The 22,672-nt window shown below is 42.9% G+C and overlaps 2 protein-coding genes and 1 long non-coding RNA gene across 3 annotated transcripts in view; all 3 read left to right on the top strand.

Moving 5' to 3' along the window:
- The window catches only part of tacc2 (transforming, acidic coiled-coil containing protein 2), a 59,342-nt gene extending 48,246 nt beyond the window's left edge, over positions 1-11,096 (top strand). Inside the window, exons 14-22 of the mRNA XM_049599571.1 lie at positions 246-392; positions 748-840; positions 4,767-4,925; positions 5,023-5,099; positions 6,836-6,879; positions 8,231-8,391; positions 8,510-8,616; positions 9,910-10,030; positions 10,132-11,096. Of these exons, the coding sequence (XP_049455528.1) occupies positions 246-392; positions 748-840; positions 4,767-4,925; positions 5,023-5,099; positions 6,836-6,879; positions 8,231-8,391; positions 8,510-8,616; positions 9,910-10,030; positions 10,132-10,197 (975 nt within the window). The 3' untranslated portion in view covers positions 10,198-11,096. The remainder of the gene's footprint in view (positions 1-245; positions 393-747; positions 841-4,766; positions 4,926-5,022; positions 5,100-6,835; positions 6,880-8,230; positions 8,392-8,509; positions 8,617-9,909; positions 10,031-10,131) is intronic.
- LOC125903000 (uncharacterized) lies at positions 849-1,873 on the top strand. Its single transcript, XR_007451224.1, has 2 exons — positions 849-1,720; positions 1,826-1,873. It is a non-coding gene; the product is annotated as an uncharacterized LOC125903000 (long non-coding RNA).
- A 2,148-nt stretch (positions 11,097-13,244) lies between the features above and the next one.
- On the top strand, positions 13,245-17,466 carry ly6pge (lymphocyte antigen 6 family member pge). Its single transcript, XM_049600687.1, has 3 exons — positions 13,245-13,306; positions 15,229-15,345; positions 16,623-17,466. The coding sequence occupies exons 1-3, from the start codon at positions 13,246-13,248 to the stop codon at positions 16,814-16,816; spliced, it is 372 nt and encodes a 123-aa protein (XP_049456644.1). The 5' UTR covers position 13,245; the 3' UTR covers positions 16,817-17,466.
- The last annotated feature ends 5,206 nt before the right edge of the window (positions 17,467-22,672 follow it).

The following is a 22,672-nucleotide window of genomic DNA, read 5'->3' as shown; positions in this document are numbered from 1 at the left end:
CACACTGCACATGCTTTATGGTAGACCAGGACTGGGCCCTCAAACATGAGCTCCATCAGTCAAAGTGATTCTCATTAAAGCCTTGTCACTGATGGTAACACATAGCCAGTCGGCCACACTAGCTTCCCAGCTTGACCTCAGTGACTCAGCTCCCACTGCTGCCACTCAAACACTCAGCGCTTTGCTTTGCCATGCTGACCCCTGCCCTCCTCCCTACCCTCTGCCTACTCCCGGTGCCCCTATAGCCCCCTAGTGAGGGCCCTGTGGAGGCCCCTGCTCCAGTCCTGGCCCTGCCCCTGTTAGACAGGCTGTCTGAGTGTGACGACCTCCTGCAGTACCTGGAGCCTGACCTGGCTGAGACCAACCCAACAGCTTTCGCCCAAAAACTACAGGTGTGTTGACAGACCACACATGACCCCTCTTGATAAACCTGATAGGTGTAGCCTCTGGTGGCCCATTTATGACCCTGATATGTGATTGTGTGTGTTATTGTCATTGTGCCACCTTACGACATCCTGCCTTTTCATTTTCTCATTGTTTTCATCTCCTCTGTCTCAGCTGCAGTTTTTAGCTTACTGTTTGAAAAAGAGTGATGGGGTGTGAAATGTAGACAGTCGAAAGTGTGTGCGCTCAACTCAAGTTTCTATATGTTTTCCCTTTGCTCTCTCATCCTTGGGCCGCAACTCCCCTCCCTTACCCCCGAAATCCATCGATCCCCACCCCCACCCCCTCATGTGTGCGGCCCAGGAGGAGCTGGTGCTTGCTGCCCTGAGGATAGAGGCTCTGCAGGTAGCCAAAAACATCTCTCAGTGCCCCTCCCTCTCCACTGTATCCCCCCAGGTACTGCGCTGAGTCCTGCACCTGCTGTATGCAAGTGTGTGTGGATGTGTGTGTGAGGGAGAGAAAAGATGCATTATGAATGAGTGATTACGGGACAGCAGGTGTGTGTGAGATGCACGTGTGCGCAGCTGTAGTGTGCGTGCATGAGTGTGTCTCAGCCTGCCTATCCCTCCCCCTAAACACACCATACTGAGTGTGACTGTGAACTCATGGCCTTATCAACATGGTGGCTGCACCACTACATCCGCAGTCCTCCTCAGTCCCCCACATGTGAAATCTCTAACATGGCTTAACGTGTCCAGCTCCCACCCCCGACTAGCAGCGAGCTCTTCCAGGTTGTCTCCTCAGGGACAGAGTGCTGTGCCTTCTTAGTCCCTTGCCTTTACTATGCATGTTGGGCAACATGCATGTTGCCTGTTCATGAGAGGCTTACATGAGCATGAATGTGACTGGGAATGTCTCGCACCAGACTGAATATCAGCAGCTGAGGAGTTATATGGATATAACTCACCCAGATGTATTTGGTGATGCTTTGCTATCATTGCCCCAGATCCCAGTCACATTCTTGTTTTGTGATTTGGTCCTTTCCCCAGACTAACAGCACTAACAAACGGTTACATCAGGTAGGTGTCAGTATTCAGTTTGGCTGGACTTTCAGCTAGAACATGAAGATTTCAGTAGCTGGAGGGCTTGTGCTGAAACAGCACATGGTTAGACATAAAAACAGTGATATGACATTTTTTGGTCAGTGGAAAAACTCTCTCGCTTCCTGGTCCTCTTCCCCCTCATGTCTCACGCCGTTGTCCCACACATTTTACAGTCTCGACTCAAGAAACCCAGCACTCGGCGATGGAATATCAACGGTTCCCCCTTACTTAAAGTAAGAGTAACTTTATACCCCTGTGATCTGTCCTCGTCTTAGTCCAGCGACAGCGCAGTCCAAGTATTTGGTCATAAACACACTTTTTCATTGTTTTTGGCTCAGTGCACCAACACAAGAGATTTGAAATAACTCTGGGATCAAAGGAAGACCATGCAGGATTTTGCTAGGGAAAGAAAATGTATACAAATCATCACCTACGACCCACTAGAAGAAGAAGTGTGACCCACTAGAGGTATGTGGAGGTGTATCTACCTGCAGAGACTCTGTCCTGTGCCAGTATTTTCTTATTTACTTCTTACTTTGCTATGTTCTGGAAGTTCCTGGGCACAGCTGGCAGTAGCATCCAGGTGCCAGACTGTAGGCGGCACACATCTAAGAGTATGGTACTAAAACTGTAGACACTGTGCCAAAATAATGCAAAAAGGCAAGCTCCAAGTGGACAAAGTTCATTTCAAAATGTGAATCTGAGGTTGGATTTCAATTTAATTTTCGCTGGCGATACTGTTTACAGTGTGGAAGGTAAACAAAGGTGTTCACATCTACATTGGTTAAGAGTGTACGAATCACAGCCCTTTAATACAAACTACTCCCAATTTTTGTAGAGTGCAGCAAATCCTACGTTGTTTATCCAATCTGGATTTAAATGCCCTCTATTTAAAGCTGGAATGCATCAGTTTGCCCTCTTAGTGCTGGAGTACAGAGCCAAAACAATTGTCCTAATACCTACTGACTGCAATGTATATTCTAACTGCTGTAGACCCCAGTCTAAGACCTTTTTTTAAGGTCTCCCTACATTGTAACCTACCATAGCTGAACTTTGTCCCTGTCAGCGAATTTGTGTGTTCTGCAGTTATATCTAGCATCTCTCTTGTAGTCTTTTTTGTGTTTGACATAGTGTTTGTTTTGTGGCGTCAACTCGTGTCTTCAGTTGTCCATTTTTTGTCCACATTAAGTCGTTTTTCCTCAAGTCTACAGTAAGTGATTTTTGCCGTCAGCACTCCTGCAAGAGACACTACAGTGTTTGCAGTTTACTTGACTTGTGATCTAGGATGATCTGGTAAAGGTGCTTTTCTGTAAGACTGAATTACCAACAGGGCAAAGCGGGTACCTGCCCTGAGGCCCCAGGTTGTTTGTAAGGTGATTACTTTGTGGTCATTTAATTTATTACAAAATTGTTTGGTAATATGCACCACTAAAGCACAATTTCAAATTGTGCCCAAATGCAGCTTGTGCATTTTTACCCGATTGAAGCCCTGACTTAAAGGAGCTTTGTACGATGGTACAGGAGGTTGTCTGCACATAGCTGTCATCATGGAGACGGCTGAGCTAGTGGCTACCAGCTAACAGTTCTTATAGGGAAAACAGTGCTAACAAAAGCAACAGTGCTGACAGAGCTAACAGTGTTAAACTGACGGTGGGCGTTGCACTTCCACAATACTGCCATCTCAATACCAGCAGTATCTGCCACATGAGCGCAGTGCAGAGAGCCAATGAATAGCTAACCAGTGGGACACATTGACAGGGACTCACATGCACTAACAAACAGAGAAGCTTGAATGATAACAACACACAGAGAGGGAGCCATTACTCCTCTATATCTTTACATAGCAAATAGTTGTTTGCTGCTCTGAGTATCGTATAGAGCTCCTTCAAAGAGGGGCCTTGCATTTCATCAAGTTGTTATTACATATCGCATACAGACATGCAGCAAACCTCGGGTAGGATAGTATTCCAGTGTAGAAATATTGGTTGGTTTCTGGGACCCTTGTCAGTTTGGGTTGTGTTCAATAGGGGCTCCCAGCTTGTTTTTACCCCTAGCCCCTGAAAGCAGCAGCAATCATACACTCAAGGAATATATTAAGTAGAGCTCATGTTGCTTTATAATACTTTATTCCAATTTATAGTACTGACATTTAGTGTGGATTTGTTTTTAGGTCTCTGTAAACAGAGCTTTTTAGTAAGTTACAATGAGTCATACCACCCCCACAAAGAGCTTTGGGCTTCTCTGCTTAAGCTTTCTGTTTACTTTACTTCACTGGGAAGGAAAGCCTAATCAGTACCTGACTAAAAGCAAAAGAGGTCCATGGTTACCTAAACCTGACCAGTCTTTACCTTCCCCGAAATAATGGAATTACTGCTCCAGCCAGACTAAACACTTCACTCTCTTTTCCGCGTATTAGTGGATCTCAGTCTCCGTGTCCCCTGTGAGCCCCCACCATTTCACCAAATCCTCCCCTAATCGCCCAAGGATGACTAAATCCCTTTCGGAGCAGAGTTTTAGGGGACCAAAAATGGCACAAAAACGAGGATTGTTTTTGCATTCTGATACGATGGTCTGTGTGAGGAGTTGTAGGTGGAAGAGTATTGTCTTAAGTTACAATGGTTACATGAATACAAGCCCATACACTAGGGTTTGCAGTGTCTCTTTGAGTACACCTCAGCACTATATCCAAAGTCAGACTCTTTCTAATGATGAATCCTGTGAGTTTTATGGTTCACCTCACATCTTACTTTTTGTACTTGTAAAAGAAATGGGCAAATGCTGTAACAGGTGACTCTAGCCACAACAGGTAAGACCACTATGCTGTAATATGCTTTAACATGAGACTAACATCTATTTCCCATGCTGCCCAGTCCGCTACCCTACCCCCCCTTCCTGTATATGATGCAGTCCTTGCTGTATCAACTGCTGCCCTCCTTCCTGTGTGCCTTGCCTGGACCCAATCACATTCAAGCTACTGCGATGAGCAGGTGATCATGACCGCTCAGCTGGGGGCAGCATCAGCCAAATTTGGCTAATACTGTGGCAATGAAGACTGTTTCATCCAATCATATGGCGGCTGACCAAGTCTTCAGGAACATCATAAGCCTGCCTCATTTACACATTGATTTTGCTGTGTGGTACATTTAAATGTAGTTTGATGCTGCCTTGCGGTTTGGTTGTGGGCTCGAGGGTGAGGGCGTCCCGTCTGCAGCTCAGTCTGGTTCGTAACTGGTTATGTTTCCTTTCCTCTCTCACCTCTCCTTTGGTTCCTGGACGCAGCACCGAGACCTGTCATCTCCAGTAGACAGTGGAGTGTCCAAGAACTCACTATATGCCAGGACCAACACCAACACCACCACCACCACCAACTACATTGAAGGGGAGAGCCCCCACCTACCCAGAGAACTGGACCACTCCCTGGGAATAGCACGAGAGGAGGTGCCTCCAAAATGTTTCTTTTTATCCTATAAGCCATACATATTGTACATACGTCATTTTAACATCTCACACTGAATGGTTTGGTCGGCGTCCTCAGATCGTGTCAAAGGAGAAAGAAGTGCTGGAGTGGCAGAGGAAGTATGAAGACAGCCGACAGGAAGTGGTGGAGATGAGGTAAGAAGTCATACCTTGGGTTGTCATCACTGACATCACAGTGGGGTCCCACTCATGCACTACAGCATGGATTTAACACCTCCCTGTCTTTCTGTTAAATGGTGCTGTGTCACAATCAAGGGCATAGGTTTAGTTTTACTAATTGGAGGGGACACATATAAAACTTGGGGGGTTTGGGGGTCCTCTGATAGAAAATTTTGACATTTTGACAAACATTTAATTTCCAACATTCTGGTGAATTTAATGCACCATTTTGTGCTTTTTTTTCATTAATTTATGGTGTTAATTGCTTTGATTTTGTCATAATAAAAGTCCTCTTCTGCTTTTATGTTTTTAATGAAGGGAACAAATGCACATGCTTTGAATATTGGGGAGGATGTGTCCCCTGTGTCCCCCCTGAAATCAACACTTATGGTCACGATGCATACAAAACGATTGTGCAGCTTTTGTGGGTGCACAAATGAGACAAAATGAAACTGTGTGGAAAGGGTGGTGCTGCTGTGCTATTTGCATGTATTTAAATTAGATAATATGCACACATAAGGCTCATAATTGAGCCCCCTTAGCCACACATAATTACAGAGTAATAATTAGCATCTTCAGAGAGTTGATGGTAACTGAAGTGCACTGAAAGACTGGGATATCAAATCCCAAATATGGTTTATATTGTTTGAAAAAAGTCCGAAAATTTGATTTGTCTTTTTCTCTCTGCCACTGTTGCCTTGTGTTCTTAGTGCAAAGGCAACATTTATACTTTGCCACATGAATGACTGCAATCAGGTGCAAACAACAGGCAACCTGCACTTAAATCCAAAACTACACGGGCTTGTTTGTGCTATGATATCATTGTGAATTTGACCCATTAGTGTCTAGTTTTCAGACTTGTTAAAGTGAAAGTTAAAGAAGTTCATCTGAGCCTTAATATCAGCATGAGTGTTAGTGGTGCAGAGGAATAGAGGTGGTTGATATGTTATATGTAAATGATCCATGAGAAAATGTGTCAGGGGCTTTAGGTGTCGTTTGGATTATACAGCACAAACTGCCTGACAACAGCTCAAAACTGGGATTAACCACACTCATATTTACGTCTGTGGATGATCTATTGCTGCCCGACAAATGTGGGTTCAAGGAGATAGCGATATGTGGTACAGACACCTTGTTTTCTGCCAGCAGGTGGTGGGTGGGGGTCCAGCTGGCAACAGCTCAGTTTGTGTGGATAAAACAGAGCTTACTTCATTTGACTGATTGGGCTCAGGATAAGGAGGGGCTAAGAGGCTAAAGGGCAGGCATGGCTAATCAATCCTCTTACCTCTGGCAACCTGCTTTACCCAAAACAAGGCTTCCTATTGGGCCTCGCTGCTGCTTGGCTTGGAGTGTGGGGTAACTCCAAGCAGCGAGACTCAGAAACTGGACACACAGTGCAGATAAATAGTTATGGGTGGTGAAAATGCTTCTATTACTCAATAATCATATTATCTTAAGTTGTAGGCAAAGAGTTGTGTGTTTTTTTATCCACTTAAATTCTAAGAAAATATTTCAGATTAGCATATTTTTCACTCATCTTGGACTTCTTAAGATCAAATGTTCCCAGCAGCATACAGTATGAAACAAAACCTCTATTTTCATCGGTAGAGACCAATATATGAGTTGCATAAAATAAGGTGTGCTTTGAAATCAAATGTCATACTCATATAACCCCATCCATTTACTGATGATCTCCAACTTCTCATCTACAGGAGGATTGTTGCTGAGTATGAGAAGACGATTGCGCAGATGATAGGTGAGTTCAAAGTTAAATAAAGGTTTTCAGTTGCTTACAAACCCCGAGCACTGGTCCCAGGTTACTGTGGACTCTGTTTTTTCAGTACACATGAATTTCATTTCAAACCAATTACTTTCGTTCCCCAACCTCTGCCACTTCTTTCTGCTGCACTTGTTTATTTGCAAACTGATCAAAATATACTGTATTTGTGTGCCCCTACTCCATTGCCACTGATTTCAGAGAGTTAAGTATTTTCTTTTATCCTCTGACACAAGCTAGCTTCGCTATGTGCTTGCTTTCATGTTTGATTAATATGAAGTGAATCCTGATGTCATCGGAGGGGGAAGTGCTCACCTTTCGCCCATGTGTGTCCAGCATCTCTGGACTCATTAAAATCCCGCCGTGGGTTCACTCTCTGCATTATTCCTGCTCTCACCTACATCTTCTCCGCCACCTGAAGATTTGATTTTTGCTGCTGTCTAATTTCATTTCTTGATCCCATTAAAGCACTGCCACGAAAAAGGAACAATCTGTCTCTGCTTGTGTCTAACACTCGGCTCTCTCACGTGTCTTGCCCTCCCAGCTTGACTTAACACAGTCCCTTCTTTTCTGTTCTGCTCCCATCTTTGCTCCCCTTACTATTTGATAACCCTGACAGGCATGCCAGGTGAGTAATGCAGAATTGTCCTTCACTTGTTTGTGTCTGCTGACATCTCTCCGCCTGTTTATCAGAGAGGGGAGCAGATTTGCTCACTTTCTTCATCTCATCCAGTGACATTTGTTTGTCCATATTTGTTGCATTTCATCCTGTATGTTGAAACACTGTATTTTTTTGAACGGGTAAACATTCACTTCATGTAATCCCCCAGTTTCTGGTATTAAGTACATTATACAAACCTTTAAGATGTATATAAACATACTGGATACCTTTAAATGCACATCTGCATTTTGCTTCTGTGCTGTAGATGGTTGCGAAAGTCATTGCTGCAGAATTAGTGGGTTAAGCAGGTTGGCCGTCTAAGCTCATGACAGGAAAGGAAAGGGAAAGCTGGGAGGGGGCTGCAGTACGCTGGGAGCTTTGTCATTTAAATCTGAAGGGTCTGGAAGACTATCAAAGCAAACCAGCTCTACTCCTATAGATTACAGGTCTCTTTGATTTTCCCATTGTTGAGTGTTTTTGTTTGCATGCTGCAGAAATACTCATATAGTGTATCAAATGCTGTTAAATCATACTAACTCACATATCCATGTTGATATATAGTAAAGTGTTTGTTTGTATATATGTAGTGACATTTGAGCCCACTACAGCAGAAGCCTCAGTACATAGAGTGATGATCTGATATACACTCTACTTGTGTGTGTCCATCAGAGGATGACCAGAAAGAGAAGTCTCTCTCTCACCACACCATCCAGCAGCTGATCATGGAGAAGGACCAGGCCCTGGCCGATCTCAACTCCGTGGAAAAGTCTCTCGCCGACCTCTTCCGACGCTACGAGAAGATGAAAGACGTACTGGAGGGCTTTCGCAAGGTGACAAATTATTCACAACTAATGAGTGTTTCCAACATGCCCCAGCCTTGCAAGTCATCTAAAATTTAGTTTGGCAGACCTTATGGCAAGTAATTAAAATATTTCTCTCTTTGCTCAGAATGAAGAGGTTCTGAAGAAGTGCGCTCAGGAGTATCTGTCCAGGGTGCGCAAGGAGGAACAGCGCTATCAAGCCCTGAAGATTCATGCAGAGGAGAAACTAGACAAGTGAGACTCATTATCTGGAGTTTATTTCACCATGACTGTTTTATTTTCCCCAAAGGGAAAACACCACAATATACTCACAATAACTTAATGTCCATCTGAAGTACATACACCTATCAGGCAAAACATTAAAACCACTGTTAGGTGAAGTGAACAACACTGATCGTCTTGTTACAATGCAATGCTCTGTTGGGAAATCTTGGGTTCAGACATTCGTGTGAATGCCACCTGACACGCTCCACCCACCTAAACACCAGTGCAGACCAGGCACCCCCCATGGGACCCCACCTCAGAACCCATGGGACTCAAAAGATCTGAAGCTAACACTCTGGTGCCAGACACCAAAGGACACCATCAGAGGTCCTGTGTCCATGCCTCAATAGGTCAGAGCCTAGTCCATTCCAAGGAGCACCCACCCTGGATCGGGGGTACCTCTGGGGTACCAGCATGTCCCTCAAATGTTCGATCAGGTTGGAATCTGGGTATTTTTGGAGGTCAGGTGGACGCCTTGAGCTCTTTATCCCATTCCTCTAGTCATGCCTGAGCAGTTTTTGTGATGTGGCATGGTGCATTGTCCTGCTGGGGGGGTCACTGCCATCTATAAGTGCTGTTGCCGTGAGGGGGTTTATTATGTCTGCAACGGTTTTCGGGTGGGTGGAGCACGTCAAGTAGCATCCACATGAATGCCAGCATCCAAGGTCTTCCAGCAGAACATTGCATTGTAACAAGATGATCAATGTTATTCACTTCACCCACCAATGGTTTTTAATGTTTTCGCTGATCGGTGTATTTGAATATAGGCTGTCTTTGAAACCTTTGAAGACTTGGAGAATCAGGGAGACCATTATTTTCAAATGATGCAGAGCATGAACAAAAACAGAAAAAGAGTCAGTTTTTAAGGTCTTTTGCAGATTATTCCATGTATAAGGTGAACTGTAAGAGACTATAAGGGAATTTTATCTTTCTGAGTTCAGTTCTGATTGAGGAAATGTTGAGCAACAACCTGTTCTGTGAGCGAGGACCAAGATATTATGGGTTCAGAGTTAAAAGGGTGGATGAATAAAAACCAATGCTGGTCCTGGGTCACAGCAAAATGTGGCCGGGGGACGTAAGGTGCTGTGAGGATCACAAGTTATGAACCTCAGGGCTGAGTGGTAGACAGACAGCATTTCTGAAGATTTTAATCTGTATAGGCTTTGCAGATGTGACCTTGTGCTTTCTTAAGACTTCCTGGGCTTATGGGGGTCACAGAGAGGTGATTTATTCTCATTGTATTACTTGTGTGTGTGTTCCCAGGGCTAACGCAGACATAGCTCAGGTGCGGGCCAAAGCCAAGCAGGAGCAGGCCGCCTACCAGGCCAGTCTGAGGAAGGAGCAGATGAAGGTGGACTCTCTGGAGCGCACTTTGGAGCAAAAGGTCAGTCAGAATTCATCAGTCCTGGGATGTACTGTAAAATGATATGAAATCATAGGAAAATGCCCAAGTATATAAATGTAACTGCAACAATTATTTTACAGAACAAAGAGATCGAGGAGTTGACAAAGATCTGCGATGAGCTGATCGCCAAGATGGGGAAGAGTTAGCGACCACACCACGCCCAGGCCAAACCTCCCAGAGAAGAGGAGTGGTTGTGGGGAGAAAAAGAACTTGGAAAATGAAGCAGATCAGTAACATTTACCACTCTTCCAAGAACCGATGGACATTTAAGACCAAAATGGTCTCCTACTGACTTTGTGTTTTCAGGATCCACAGGAACTGCTTCTCTTCTAATCACTCTGTACATTTTTGATGTGTCATTGTATCGTACTGTATCAGGGGTCTGGTTTAAAGTTTTAGAAAATGTATCATATCACTAATGAGTGTGTCTGTGCGCGTGAGTGCGTGTATGAGGAAGCGAGAGCATTGTTTGTGGGTTAAATTATCTATAATGATGTTGCCATGACAGCCACTGAGGAGGAAGACTGTTTACCCGTTCTTGTTGTTGTCTCCTCTTGATACAAGAGAAAGATAGACTTTGAAAAAGAGTAACAGAGATTTAGATTCATCCATGAAATGTTGATACACCACTAAAGAGGACACCAACCATCAAGATATCTTACTGCATGTAGGAGAGAAAGGAGAACTCGTTATGTTATATGTTTGTATATACTGTAGGAAATTCCACGTACGAAAAAGATCGATCTGCATTTTTGATAGTTATTCCGTCATTCTCAGCCCACATCCTTCATGTAACCTTGTAGATATTTGTCATACTTGTCATAGCTTTCTTGATGAAATCGTGCGACTATTTTTTTGGATTTAATTTTGATATAAAGCAAACTAATCGTTACTGTATTCAGTTGTGACCAGGAGTAATTTAATTTTGGATGGGTTATGTCCTAGTTCTGCTATGGTTCGTTGTGTCACACTGAGGAATAACTTCTCTGCACAGCTGCTGTACAGCATCTGCTTACAAAGTGCAATAAAAGTTGGCAATACAGCACTCTGTGTTCACACCAGTTCTTTCCGTGCATGACTTGTCTTCTCATGCATTTAGCTGACCTGGCATGACCAATGATAAATCAGGATTAGGATGTGGATAGGATTATTTGACATTGTGCTGGCTCCAGTCAGTGTCTAAGGAAACAACACACACATGCACAAGTGATCTTTCTTATGTGTATATGATGCACTATAAAAGCATTATAGACATTTGATTTGAAAAATGCTCATTTGAAAAAACAGAAATTATGTTGATAAAGATGTATATTTCAGCAAAACCTATTTGTGTTTGGGAGGGAAATAACCACAAATAGAAGAAATTACTGTGAGGTAGATCTTATGCATATTTATTGCCTCAGCTATGATAACTGCACAAGAGATGCTTCACACCAAGTGTTATGATTATTGAGTTCAGAGATGTTGGAATGCGGTAGATCACTGAAAGCATAGGCATAGATTTTAGGGACACAGGGGACACATCCCCCTTAATATTTAGAACACGTGCATTTGTCCCCTTCCCAAAAACATGAAAGTAGTAAAAGATTTTAATTTTGACTAACCACTAAAACGGAACTCATAAATGCAACTATGGCTACCTCAAAAGCAATGGTTGCAATTAGCCATAAAACATAACGAGCCACTTGAAGCAGGAGCAACCATTGATGCAGAAAATTGTGCATAAAACTCACCAGAATGCATCAAATGAAGTGTTTGATGCTCAAAATTTCTGTGGGGAGGCCCCCAGCTGAATATGTGTCCCCACATATGTAAATTTAAAGAAAGAAAAACTACACCCTTTACTAAAATTAATGGATAAATGGTTGATAATAAACCTCTTTCAATCAAGGTGGCAGTAGCATGAATGCAAACCTCGAACAATTCCAGGATCACTCTGTCTTATATGAAAAGAATACTACAGGCTGTTTCATTGCTATTCTGGTGCTCGGGCAACAGCTTTGGTCCCTGTTTATTTTCTGTGAGCTACCAGGGAAAATATAAAAGAAGGAATGGTCATGACGACAGCAGTGAGAGTTTTCAGGGAGCCAGACTTTGGTTTCGGTTTTATTGGAGTCAACAGGGTGGGCACTGCAAATCACATTTTAGCCCATCATTGTCGTTTCAGCTTTGACTGCAATATCCTTCCTCCAGATCACAAAATGCATAATACGTGATGCTTACTGACATTTTATATCTTGATATGCATCTTTGTTTTCCTTGTTACTGCTCTCCATACAGATCATGTTTTTGTCCAGCAACTGCATCTCAGCCTCTGCTAGACAGAGACACGATTTGCAACAGAACTGACACCAAAGTCTGGCTCCTCAAACGCTGTCAGTGTTGTCATGACCGTTGAGAGCTACTGCATTAACAAATGTTCAAACAGGAAATACATTTGGAACCATTTAGAGTGTTTATATTGTCACTATACAACAAAAGGTGATGAAATCCATTTGAAAGACCATTTTTAGAACATGATGAATGGATTCACTAACGGAGTTCTTGACTTTATCTGACAGAGCTGTGTAATGTTAAATTAATTTTTTATAGCAATATTGTGTCATGGCAGCAACAAGTATAACAACTTTAGAGCAGCAGTGTTACTGAGACAGATGACAGCCAACCTAAAATGATTTACTGCCACTCTTGGAACTGTAATGTAGAATATAGTTATTTGTAACTCCATATACAGAGGTAATCTTTCCAAATGTCAGTCTTAAATAGATACAGCATCAAGTACATCCCTATGGAATTAAGGCATCTACATCTCACACAAACAAACAAGCATCACAGGACAACAGGCATCCTGAGACAGTTAAAGCTCAGAGATGGTGATCAGGTGCTGCAGCAGGCTGATGTAAGGGCCGGCCCAGGTGGAGACAGGGACAAGAGCCTGACTCAGGATGGGTGTGGCCAGAGCACAGTGGTGAGGTGAGAGGTACAGGATGAGTCCCTTTGCCCATCCAGGAGAAGAAGCAACTGTTGACACTCAGCACAGAGCTGTGGGCCCCAGTAGAGGGGCTGCTAATCTGCTGGTCAGTACAGGAGGGGATGTTAGCTCATCTGATAGCTCAGATTAAGCTCAGGGGGCTTTAGGAGCAAACAACCTGCTTTTCATTGTGTGATCAGGACGAGTGAGGACCACCAACGCCATGAGAGCTGTCCAGTACTGTCCACTGCTCCTGCTTTCTCTGGTCCTGCTAGCAACCAACAGTAAGGAGTTATTGCTTTCTGTCTTTACCTCATCCTTTCCCCCCCTTTAGATCTCCCTTATACCCTTTGTCCACCTGTTGTCTGGACTTTGTTGGTGTCTTCTCCCTTGAATCTTTTGAATTCCCAAGAATAGTATGTATTTGTTGTTTTTCTGTCTTTCCCTGAGAGGCAGGGACCTGTTGAGTAACTGCCCAGCCTATCTTTGCTGTCGGACATCAGGACAGGCAGAAAATGATCAAATCACAGTTAACTTTATTTTTTCAGGCATGTTTTATAAAGCAATTTTACAGTAACACCTACTAATAAAACTTTGTATTATAATGTCATCTTTGCTAATTGCTGTTAATTTCTCTGGTAATGCTCCTGAGTTTTGCCTTCCTTCAGTCTTCCACCCTCCTCTGTAACAAGCATGCAATCCCAGCAGCTAATCTCTTAATAGGCCTGGAAGCTAATACTTTTAGCATGTGTGGAGAGCGGCTGTGCTGTGGGGATAGATTGGGGTCAACTACGAACAGCAGGGGGCATTTACATGCCATGTAAACATACAGAGGGGCACAAGGGAAGCAAAGAAATGAGACCAGCTTCTCAAATTCATACCAGAAATGTTGGTTTGTTGTTCTCTTTGTTGCCTCCATCAGTAAAAGTCTCATATTTTAGCAATGTGTCATTAAGCTGATTTGCTTGTCTTTAGTAGAAAATTTTATCTGGTCTTTACCTTAATGGAGACAGCACTGTGTCTGAACATTTTTCTCTCCTCCCTCCATCATAACAGGAGATAAAAGACAAGTTGAGTGTGTTGAAGGAGGTTATGATGATGGCCAAGACAAGAGATAAGCTGCTATCTGAATAAAGCATATGGTGATTCCTATAGCTCGGTTTGATCTTCTTAGGAAGCAGCATTAAAGGCTGCTTATGAAGGGCTGTTTTAGAATTTAGGAGACGATGGAGGTTTTCAAAAGGGAGCGTTAAAGTGATATTTCAAAGGTCAGCTAGTTCTCAAATAAGCGCTCCTTCCTCCGGAGAGTTTTAGAAAGACATTTAAGTGTTTTATACGCTGAAGTGGGCCCCTGAAGCTTTAGCTGAAGGTTAGAAAGATGTGTTTTTAAATCGCTTGCCTAAATCTTTGCTTGATTTAGGGAATACTTTTGTGAACGAAGCGATTAATGAGCACTCTATCTTCACTTTACTCTCACTGTGCCTGTGGGACAATGTCACGCATCAGAGTCATGCAGATGTGAATTTGTGTACACATTCATCAAACCCATAGATCCTGTGTTAATAAAGGGTACATCTGAGGCCCTTGTAGAGTGAAATTCATGATAAATGGGACAGAATTAGCTTGAGTGTGCCACAATGTAATGCAGTTTCAACCATGCCAGAGCAGCTGTAGCCACTTGTACCAGTATCTAAATATGGGTTTTTAAAAGACAAGCGTGGCAGCAGTAGCATCAGCAGCATTAAGTAGCCAAATCGTGTCTTGGAAAAAGTCAATACATCTGACATAGGGTGCCATTTTTTTCATTAATTTGAGTTATTTGCTGGAAAATCCTACATTAGCATCACAATCAGTTCCCATCAGCTGAAGCAATAACACCAGATCAGCCAAAGAATAACATACTGTACAGCTGGCATTTAAAAACCGTGGTGCTGGATTTCATGTAAATGTGCTCCAGTAGCAGTCTGGTCTGGTTTAATAACATTTCTACATGACTTCCCTGCCATTTACACGCTGTTATATAAACTATATGTATGTATAGGCATGTTTTTTTTCATGTAGTGACATCTTTAATGCTCTCTACATACACCAAGATGAAACTACGCTTTAGAGACTTATATCTGTTTCGCCCACATGCCATGATGTTTTGATTTCACTGCTTTAGTAAGTGTGCACTGTGGCAGGTTTTCTTCTCTGTTTCCTCCAGGTGAGGCTCTGCGATGTTTCACCTGTATGGGCTCCAATAATGAGGACTGCAACCGGCAAGGCTCCAAATCTTGTCCCAGCTACTCTGATGCCTGCGCTGTGGTGGTGGGCCATGACAGTGAGTCCAACCGTGACAGTGTAGTAGCCTTTCTTTTACTAGTTTTCTTCCTACCAACAATTAAGATACATACAACTCTATTTGTATCTGTATGTGAGGATGTGTGTGTGCACGTGTGTGTGTGTGTGTGTGTGTGTGTGTGTGTGTGTGTGTGTGTGTGTGCACGTGTGTGTTAACGGCGGACAGGCTGCTGTCTGGAGACACATCCCAGTCAGCAGGGGGTCCGAGGCTTTTAAGGAAATGAAGAGCTTTGCCGCTCCAACTCAATCAATATCCTTAATTAGGACACCATGTGTTCATGGCACCAAGACAGTTCCTCTCCACAAAATTAAGTTAACTCAGTTTGCTCATTTAACCCTGCACAAGGCAAGAGTTTTGTGTAAAATATACCTTATTAATCATTAAAAAGTGGGGCAACAGGACAGACCATCATCCTGTCTGTGTATGACACATTATGGCTGCACCACGTTTCCCAAATTACATTCTGGAGTCAGGTACATAGTGTGTGCTGGCAGGGCTGAACATAAGGGGGAAAAGAAGGGAAAGATTTGTGGGACCCAGCCACCAGGGGGGTCCATGGAAACTAGCTATAATGATGTTCATCCTAAATGTAAGCAATGAAAACCAAATGTAATTTGGAACCAAAATTTCCACCACTGCAGGCAGTTGGCCACATGACCTGAGAAGTTCACTGGTCGAAACGAGGAGAGAGCATGCACATATGTTGACATACATTAGGTAGGGACTTTTTAATGGAACTTTCCAGGTTCCCAGTGGTGCACCATCAGGAGAGGCAAACCAGGCAAATGTTTGAGGGCCCCAAAACACCTGAGGGATCCTTGATGATCATTCATATCGGCACATTTTGTAGTGGCCTTAAACTCCCTTAAACCACTCATGAAGGCACTATGCAGTTGACTGCCATTTCCCCAGAAACTCATAAGTGGGGCCCCTTATTGTTAACGTATGAGTGATGGATACCTTTAGTTAGGACAGTCAGCTAGTTACCTGTAACTGTCATACATATGTTAGCTGTTACCCTCACTTGACATGCAACCATTAGGGCATAGATGGGCTTCTTTGTCTGGGCCACCCAAAGAGTCTATGATCTTGTTTGTGTGCGGGCCTGTGTACTGTGTACTGAAAAATTCTGAACAAAAAACAAGACTAAAGCTTCATAGCCCGGCTCAATCAGCAGCAAGTTTAATCCGATTTATCCTAGTTGGTCCGTGTGAAACAGCTGCTACACTGACTTCTATTTCTGTCTCTTTTGTCAGGTGGAGTGATGAAGTCGTGCTCCTACAAGTCTTTCTGTAGTCAGGCCAACAGCCAGGGCTACAGAGCACCAGGTGTCAAAGTTCACTGCTGCTACAGTGATGACTGCAATGTGACGAGCTTCGCCTCCGGGCTGCCAGGACTCAACTATCTGCTGCTGTTTCTGCCGCTGTTGTTCCACTGCTTTTTCAAGTAGACATTTGACTCGACTTCACCATGCCAACAAGCATCCATCTGCAACATAAATGCCAACTACTGTTATTTTCATTTACTCTAAAAATGCCAAATAGCCCTGCCTAATTTTACACTACACACTGTCCTACTATTCAACTCTATTTACCTTAGTCATCTAAACTGAAGCATAGACACCAAGGAGTGACAGCACATAGAAGAGGTGCTAGGTGTGACTGCATGGATTATACACATCATGTTGGATTGACTCCATTAAGTAGTAGTCAAGTAGATGCGTCTTTTAAGGGATTTCACTAAGCCAATAACTAGAGGGTCCTAAGGGAAGTGCTGGATAACAGGCAGAGATAATTTATTATGTGCTTCCTACATTACAGAGAGGGATGTGTTGTTTGTCAGTTTTACCACCCGCTCTGATGCTGAGAACACAGTGTTTGAAACTGCAGGGTAACAGGAACAAGACTATCTCTTTGAATTCTTACTAATCACCTCTCAAGTTACATTGCAGCAGATGTTCCGTGAGGCTATATATGGCACTAAGATCAATCAGCTGGTGTGTCCTCACTTCTACCTGTCAATCACAAGCCTGACGAGCTGTGTGAGATATTTCGGAAAGTGCGAAAACACTTCTCACACACTGCAAATCCACATAAGCCTTTTACATGCCCTAGGCCAGGTGCGTTACACCGATGAGGTTAATCCACTGTGTTTGAAGTCACTTAAGGAATTACTTGGTTTATAAAAAGAGCATGAGCACACCTTGCTGTGGGATGGCCTATAAGTAGAGGCTGCTGTATATATTGTATAGAAATGATAATAACACAAATAATAATGTTCATTGTGTAATTTTCCTTTGCAGAGCTCATGTTAGGAAACATTCTTCTGTTCTGGTGTGAATGTACATTAAATACATAACCTGCAGCTGCTGGTGTCCTTATACATTTTTAGTACCAACTTTAAAAATGCATAAGGGAGGACTTACAGTAATTATAATAAGACTTGGCAAGCTGCACACTCAAATCTTTTGTGGATTATTTAACAAAGTTTCTATAAATTTCTCATATGAAAATAAAATTTTAATGTCATTGAATCTAAAGACACTGAGGGTGTTCATCCTTTCTCCGCTGTGTGTAGGCTACCATACTATAAGAAAATATTCTGCCATTAAATGAGACAACAGAGCTGGCACTGGATGTATAGACCAAATGATAAAAATGTAGACATACATAATTCAGTGCAAATAAAATGTAAAGGTCTTTTTGTTGCTGCTTCTGTGTGCATGTTATCATATCAATACTAGAATGATAATTTCCTCAAAACAATCATCTTTTAGTCATGCTAGCAAAATAGGGTTAACGTGATAAAGATTTTTCAGTTGTTTTTCTTACTGGAGTATTGGACATGTTTCTGTGCATGCACTTTATTAGGTACACCTTGCTAGTACCTGGTTGGACCCCTTTTGCCTTCAGAACTGCCTTAATTCTGTGGCACAGATTCAACAAGATGCTGGAAACATTCCTCGGAGATTTTGGTCCATATTGACATGATAGCATCACACAGTTGCTGCAGATTTGTCAGCTGCACATCCATGATACCCATCTCCCATTCCACCACATCCCAAAGGTGCTCTGTTGGACTGAGATCTGGTGACTGTGGAGGCCATTGGAGTACAGTGAACTCATTGTCATGAGCTGAGCTTTGTGACATGGCGTGTTATCCTGCTGGAAGTAGCCATCAGAAGATGGTACACTGTGGTCATAAAGGGATGGACACGGTCAGCAACAACACTCAGGTAGGCTGTGGTGTTTAAACCATGCTCAGCTGGTACTAAGGGGCCCAAAGTGTGCCAAGAAAATATCCCCCACACCATTACACCACCACCACCAGCCTGAACTGTTGATACAAGGCAGGATGGATCCATGCTTTCATGTTGTTTACACCAAATTCTGACCCTACCATCTGAATGTCGCAGCAGAAACCGAGACTCATCAGACCAGGTAATGTTTTTCCAATCTTCTATTGTCCAGTTTGTCATGTGAATTGTAGCCTCGGTTTCCTGTTGTTAGCTGACAGGAGTGGCACCTGGTGTGGTCTTCTGCTGCTGTAGCCCATCTGCTTCAGGTTTCGACATGTTGTTCATTCACAGATGTTGTAACAAGTCATTATTTATGTTACTGTTGACTTTCTATCATTTTGAACCAGTCTGGCCATTCTCCTCTGACCTCTGGCATCAACAAGGCATTTTCACCCAGAGAACTGCTGCTCACTGGAGAGCTTCTATTTTTCGGACCATCCTCTGTAAACCCTAGAGATGGTTGTGTGGGAAAATCCCAGTAGATCAGCAGTTTCTGAAATACTCAGACCAGCCTGTCTGGCACCAACAACCATACCACGTTCCAAGTCACTTTAATCATCTTTCTTCCTCATTCTGATGCTCGTTTGAACTTCAGCAGGTCGTCTTGACCATGTCCACAGACATAAATGCATTGAGTGCTATATGTTTGGCTGATTAACTACTTGCATTAATGAGCAGTTGAACAGGTGTATCTAATAAAGTGGCCGGTGAGTGTATATCACATGCGGAACTGCAGGGGTGAAAGTAAGGAATTACAACTCGTGTAACTGTATCGAAGTCTTGTTTTTATAAATATTAGTATTTCTACTTTTATTGAAGTAACGTTCTTTCTATCTTTCCTTTTTGAAGATGCCTCCCTTATAAGTAATAATGAGGACATAATCAATAATTACGTCATTATGGCTTAAGGTTAGCATTAGGCCTTTTGTACCTTGACATGGGTAAGTAAAAAAAAAAAAAAAAAGGTTGTGTTCACTTTAATTAATCACCGGTTTAGTGCACCACCTGGCCAGGGGTCCGTTTCACAAAGCAGATTTAGTGAAAACTCAGAGTCTGTTAACCCTGAAATGAGGGAAACTCTGAGTTTTCCGTTTCAAAAAGGGAGGTAACTCAAACCAGAGAAAGAGGGGTAACTCTAGCCTGTTTCGGAGAGAGAGGTAACTTAAGCTCTCGGTCAGTTACCGTAGTAACAGACTCTATGAACCTAACCTGGTCGGGACCAGCCCTGCGTTCCAATACCCATACTACCATACTATTTAGTATGCCAGAAAAAGAATTAGTGTGTCCCAATACATAGTATGTCAGATGCAGTATGCCAAAAGTACCAGGATGTTCTACTACATCCGGTCATATTTCGCAGTATGCATGTCAGCATGCTTCTTTGGCCATTCTGACCCACAATCCTTTGCGCAGCGGAAGTTACGTCGCACTGACTGAGCTGTGTGTACAACCAACACTCACACTTCCTTTCATACATGGTTTATTTAATTTGAGATACGAAGACACTACATATTAGGACTGCAATGATCTGATTATATACTGTCACATATCATACAGTTTTGCAAGAACACAGTTACAACATTCAACTTTATTGTGATTATAGTATAATCAATGTTAGTATTCAACTATGACTACAATATAGAAGATTCTACCAGTATAGGCAGTGGTGTAAGTGTGGTATAAATAATGAATGAATATGACTAAATATGAATATACTATGGGCCAGGAAGGAGCAGTACAGACTAGTAAATATATAAATAGTAAAAGTCAAATACATATTAAGTAATGTAGTAAGAATGTGCAAGTATGTTACACTACAAATAAAAGTAATGTGAATGTAAGGCTGCTTCACGTGCAGACAGAATATAGTGCCAGCAGCTGCATAGCTGTAAATATATTGAACAACAAACATCTGCCAGCAACAGAGAGCTATGTGTGAAGGGGGTTAATATGCCTACTGGTGACTAGTTCAATAGACAGGTCACTAATAATAGGCTCGGGACTGTTTACGTGAACACGTCAGTTTATTAGAAACAACAACATTCATTACGACATAACAGCAACAGAGCTCTCCGGCACCTCCGACGGTATGCACGACTCTGGCGAGCTCGATGAGGGGAGATTTGCTGCATCTCTGAAGTACAACAACATAAAATATTCAAATGTGGCGCTGCGGATGGCGGCGGAAGTGAGCAAGAGGTTCGGAGTTCGGGGAGCGATGTGATGGCGGATGTAGTGCGTCCCAATAGTATGCATACTGCATGCATACTGCATACTACACTACATACTTTTTAAGGCAGTACATACTTAAAGTATATAGTAGAAGTATGCGATTTGGAACGCAGGGTCGGTTTTTCTCAATGAACCTCGAGTTTCTCTCTGTCTCCGCCCTCTTTCAGAGCCACACACTCCATTTGATTTCCTCATTCATTCAGTCAGCAGGCGAGTTTTGGCGTAGCCGAGTACTGCCGTCTGTCATTTTAAAAAATCATTAAAAAAATCAGAGTCAGTATGTTAGAAGTCCATTAGGCACAGTAGGTGGCGACTTTTTTCACTAACATGACATGTCCTTTTGATAATGATCCCGTGGATGAAGGTGCAGCATTACTGCGCAGAAAATTAAATATTCGTCGGGAGATGGTTATCAGACCACGCATAGATGTTTATGCATTTCCAGACAATTAGCCTATCTTTTTGAGCTGTACCGTTTCACGTCACAGTCCATCATCTACATACACAACCTAATCCGCCCTTACATTTGCAACATTACCAATCGTAGTCATGCTCTCACATCCCAGCGGATATTGTGTGTTGCGCTGCGTTTCTTTGCAAATGGAAGTTTTTTTTGTACAGTGTCGGAGATGCTGAGCACTTGAGTAAGGCAACTGTATGCAGGGCGGTCAGAAAGTGTGCTCGTTTTACAGGCATCTGCCTTCTTTCTGTTGGCTGAGTAGAAGTCTGTGTTAGTTTAAATAGGCTTAATTAGCCTATTTAACAAAACATGATATAGATGAGAAGACATTTATGTGTGTGAAAACAGCATTATGTTGGGGATAAAACAACTGCACAGTCAAACAGCCACTTAATATTTAGCTACTTTACAATGTAGCCTATAGCGTGATCAAAATGAGGTAGCTACCCCCATGAGATTATGCCGAGGTCTTACCTGTTTGAACAATGTTTTTATATTTCATCCTAAACTGCTGCCAAGTGCGCTTCTCCCCCACGGGATTGCACCTAAATGAAATAAATTAATAGGCTACCATTCAAGCAGTTTCCCCCTGTAATATTATTGTGATTGCAAAGGACTACTTACCTAAACTTAGGCATTGACCTGAGCAGCAATGTTGTCCCACGCCGTCTCCCTCTCTTTTGCAGCTGCAGCAGTGTTGCACTTCTTTTTGAAAACGTGTTCAAACTCGCCGTATGAGCGCATTAAGATTTCTAATTCTAGTGGGGTGAAAAACGCAGCCCTCCTCTTCCCCGTTGCCATAGTGACTCGTCGAATCGGGGCTCCATTGATGCTGGCTTTTTATAGTTGTGGTGCACGCGCTTGACTCCAGGTGAAACTACTCCGAGTTGATTAAACTGATTCAGATCAGCTGTTCTGGAACCGGAAACTCAGAGTTTACTATCTCAGAGTAGATCAACTCAGAGTTCAGGATTAGACTCAGAGTTTGTTGAACCTGTTTTGTGAAACGGACGCTCAGTAATCATAATCAAACACACCCAACAGGTGTTTGCTGGGTGTTGTTAACATGCTAAATGCTAACACGCTCACGGGCCTCCTTGACAGCGTTGACAAGTACAGTGTGACAGAGTGATTGGGACTGGTTATACTGGGACAGAGAGGATGAGTGGACCGGATATGAGCTAAAACGAGAGAATGAACGAGCAGAGAAGTCACATCTGGTGCAGACTGAGGGGGACATAGCAGTGCGCGATACTCTTGTTTACACAAGTGAGTAACTTTGACAACTGTGCACCACAGGTTGTTTAATATCTGTG

Source organism: Epinephelus fuscoguttatus, linkage group LG16 (genome assembly GCF_011397635.1).
Source record: "Epinephelus fuscoguttatus linkage group LG16, E.fuscoguttatus.final_Chr_v1".
In the NCBI taxonomy this organism is placed as follows: Eukaryota; Metazoa; Chordata; class Actinopteri; order Perciformes; family Serranidae; genus Epinephelus; species Epinephelus fuscoguttatus.
The sequence above is the reverse complement of the archived record's forward strand: the minus strand, read 5'-3'. Positions and strand labels throughout refer to the sequence as shown.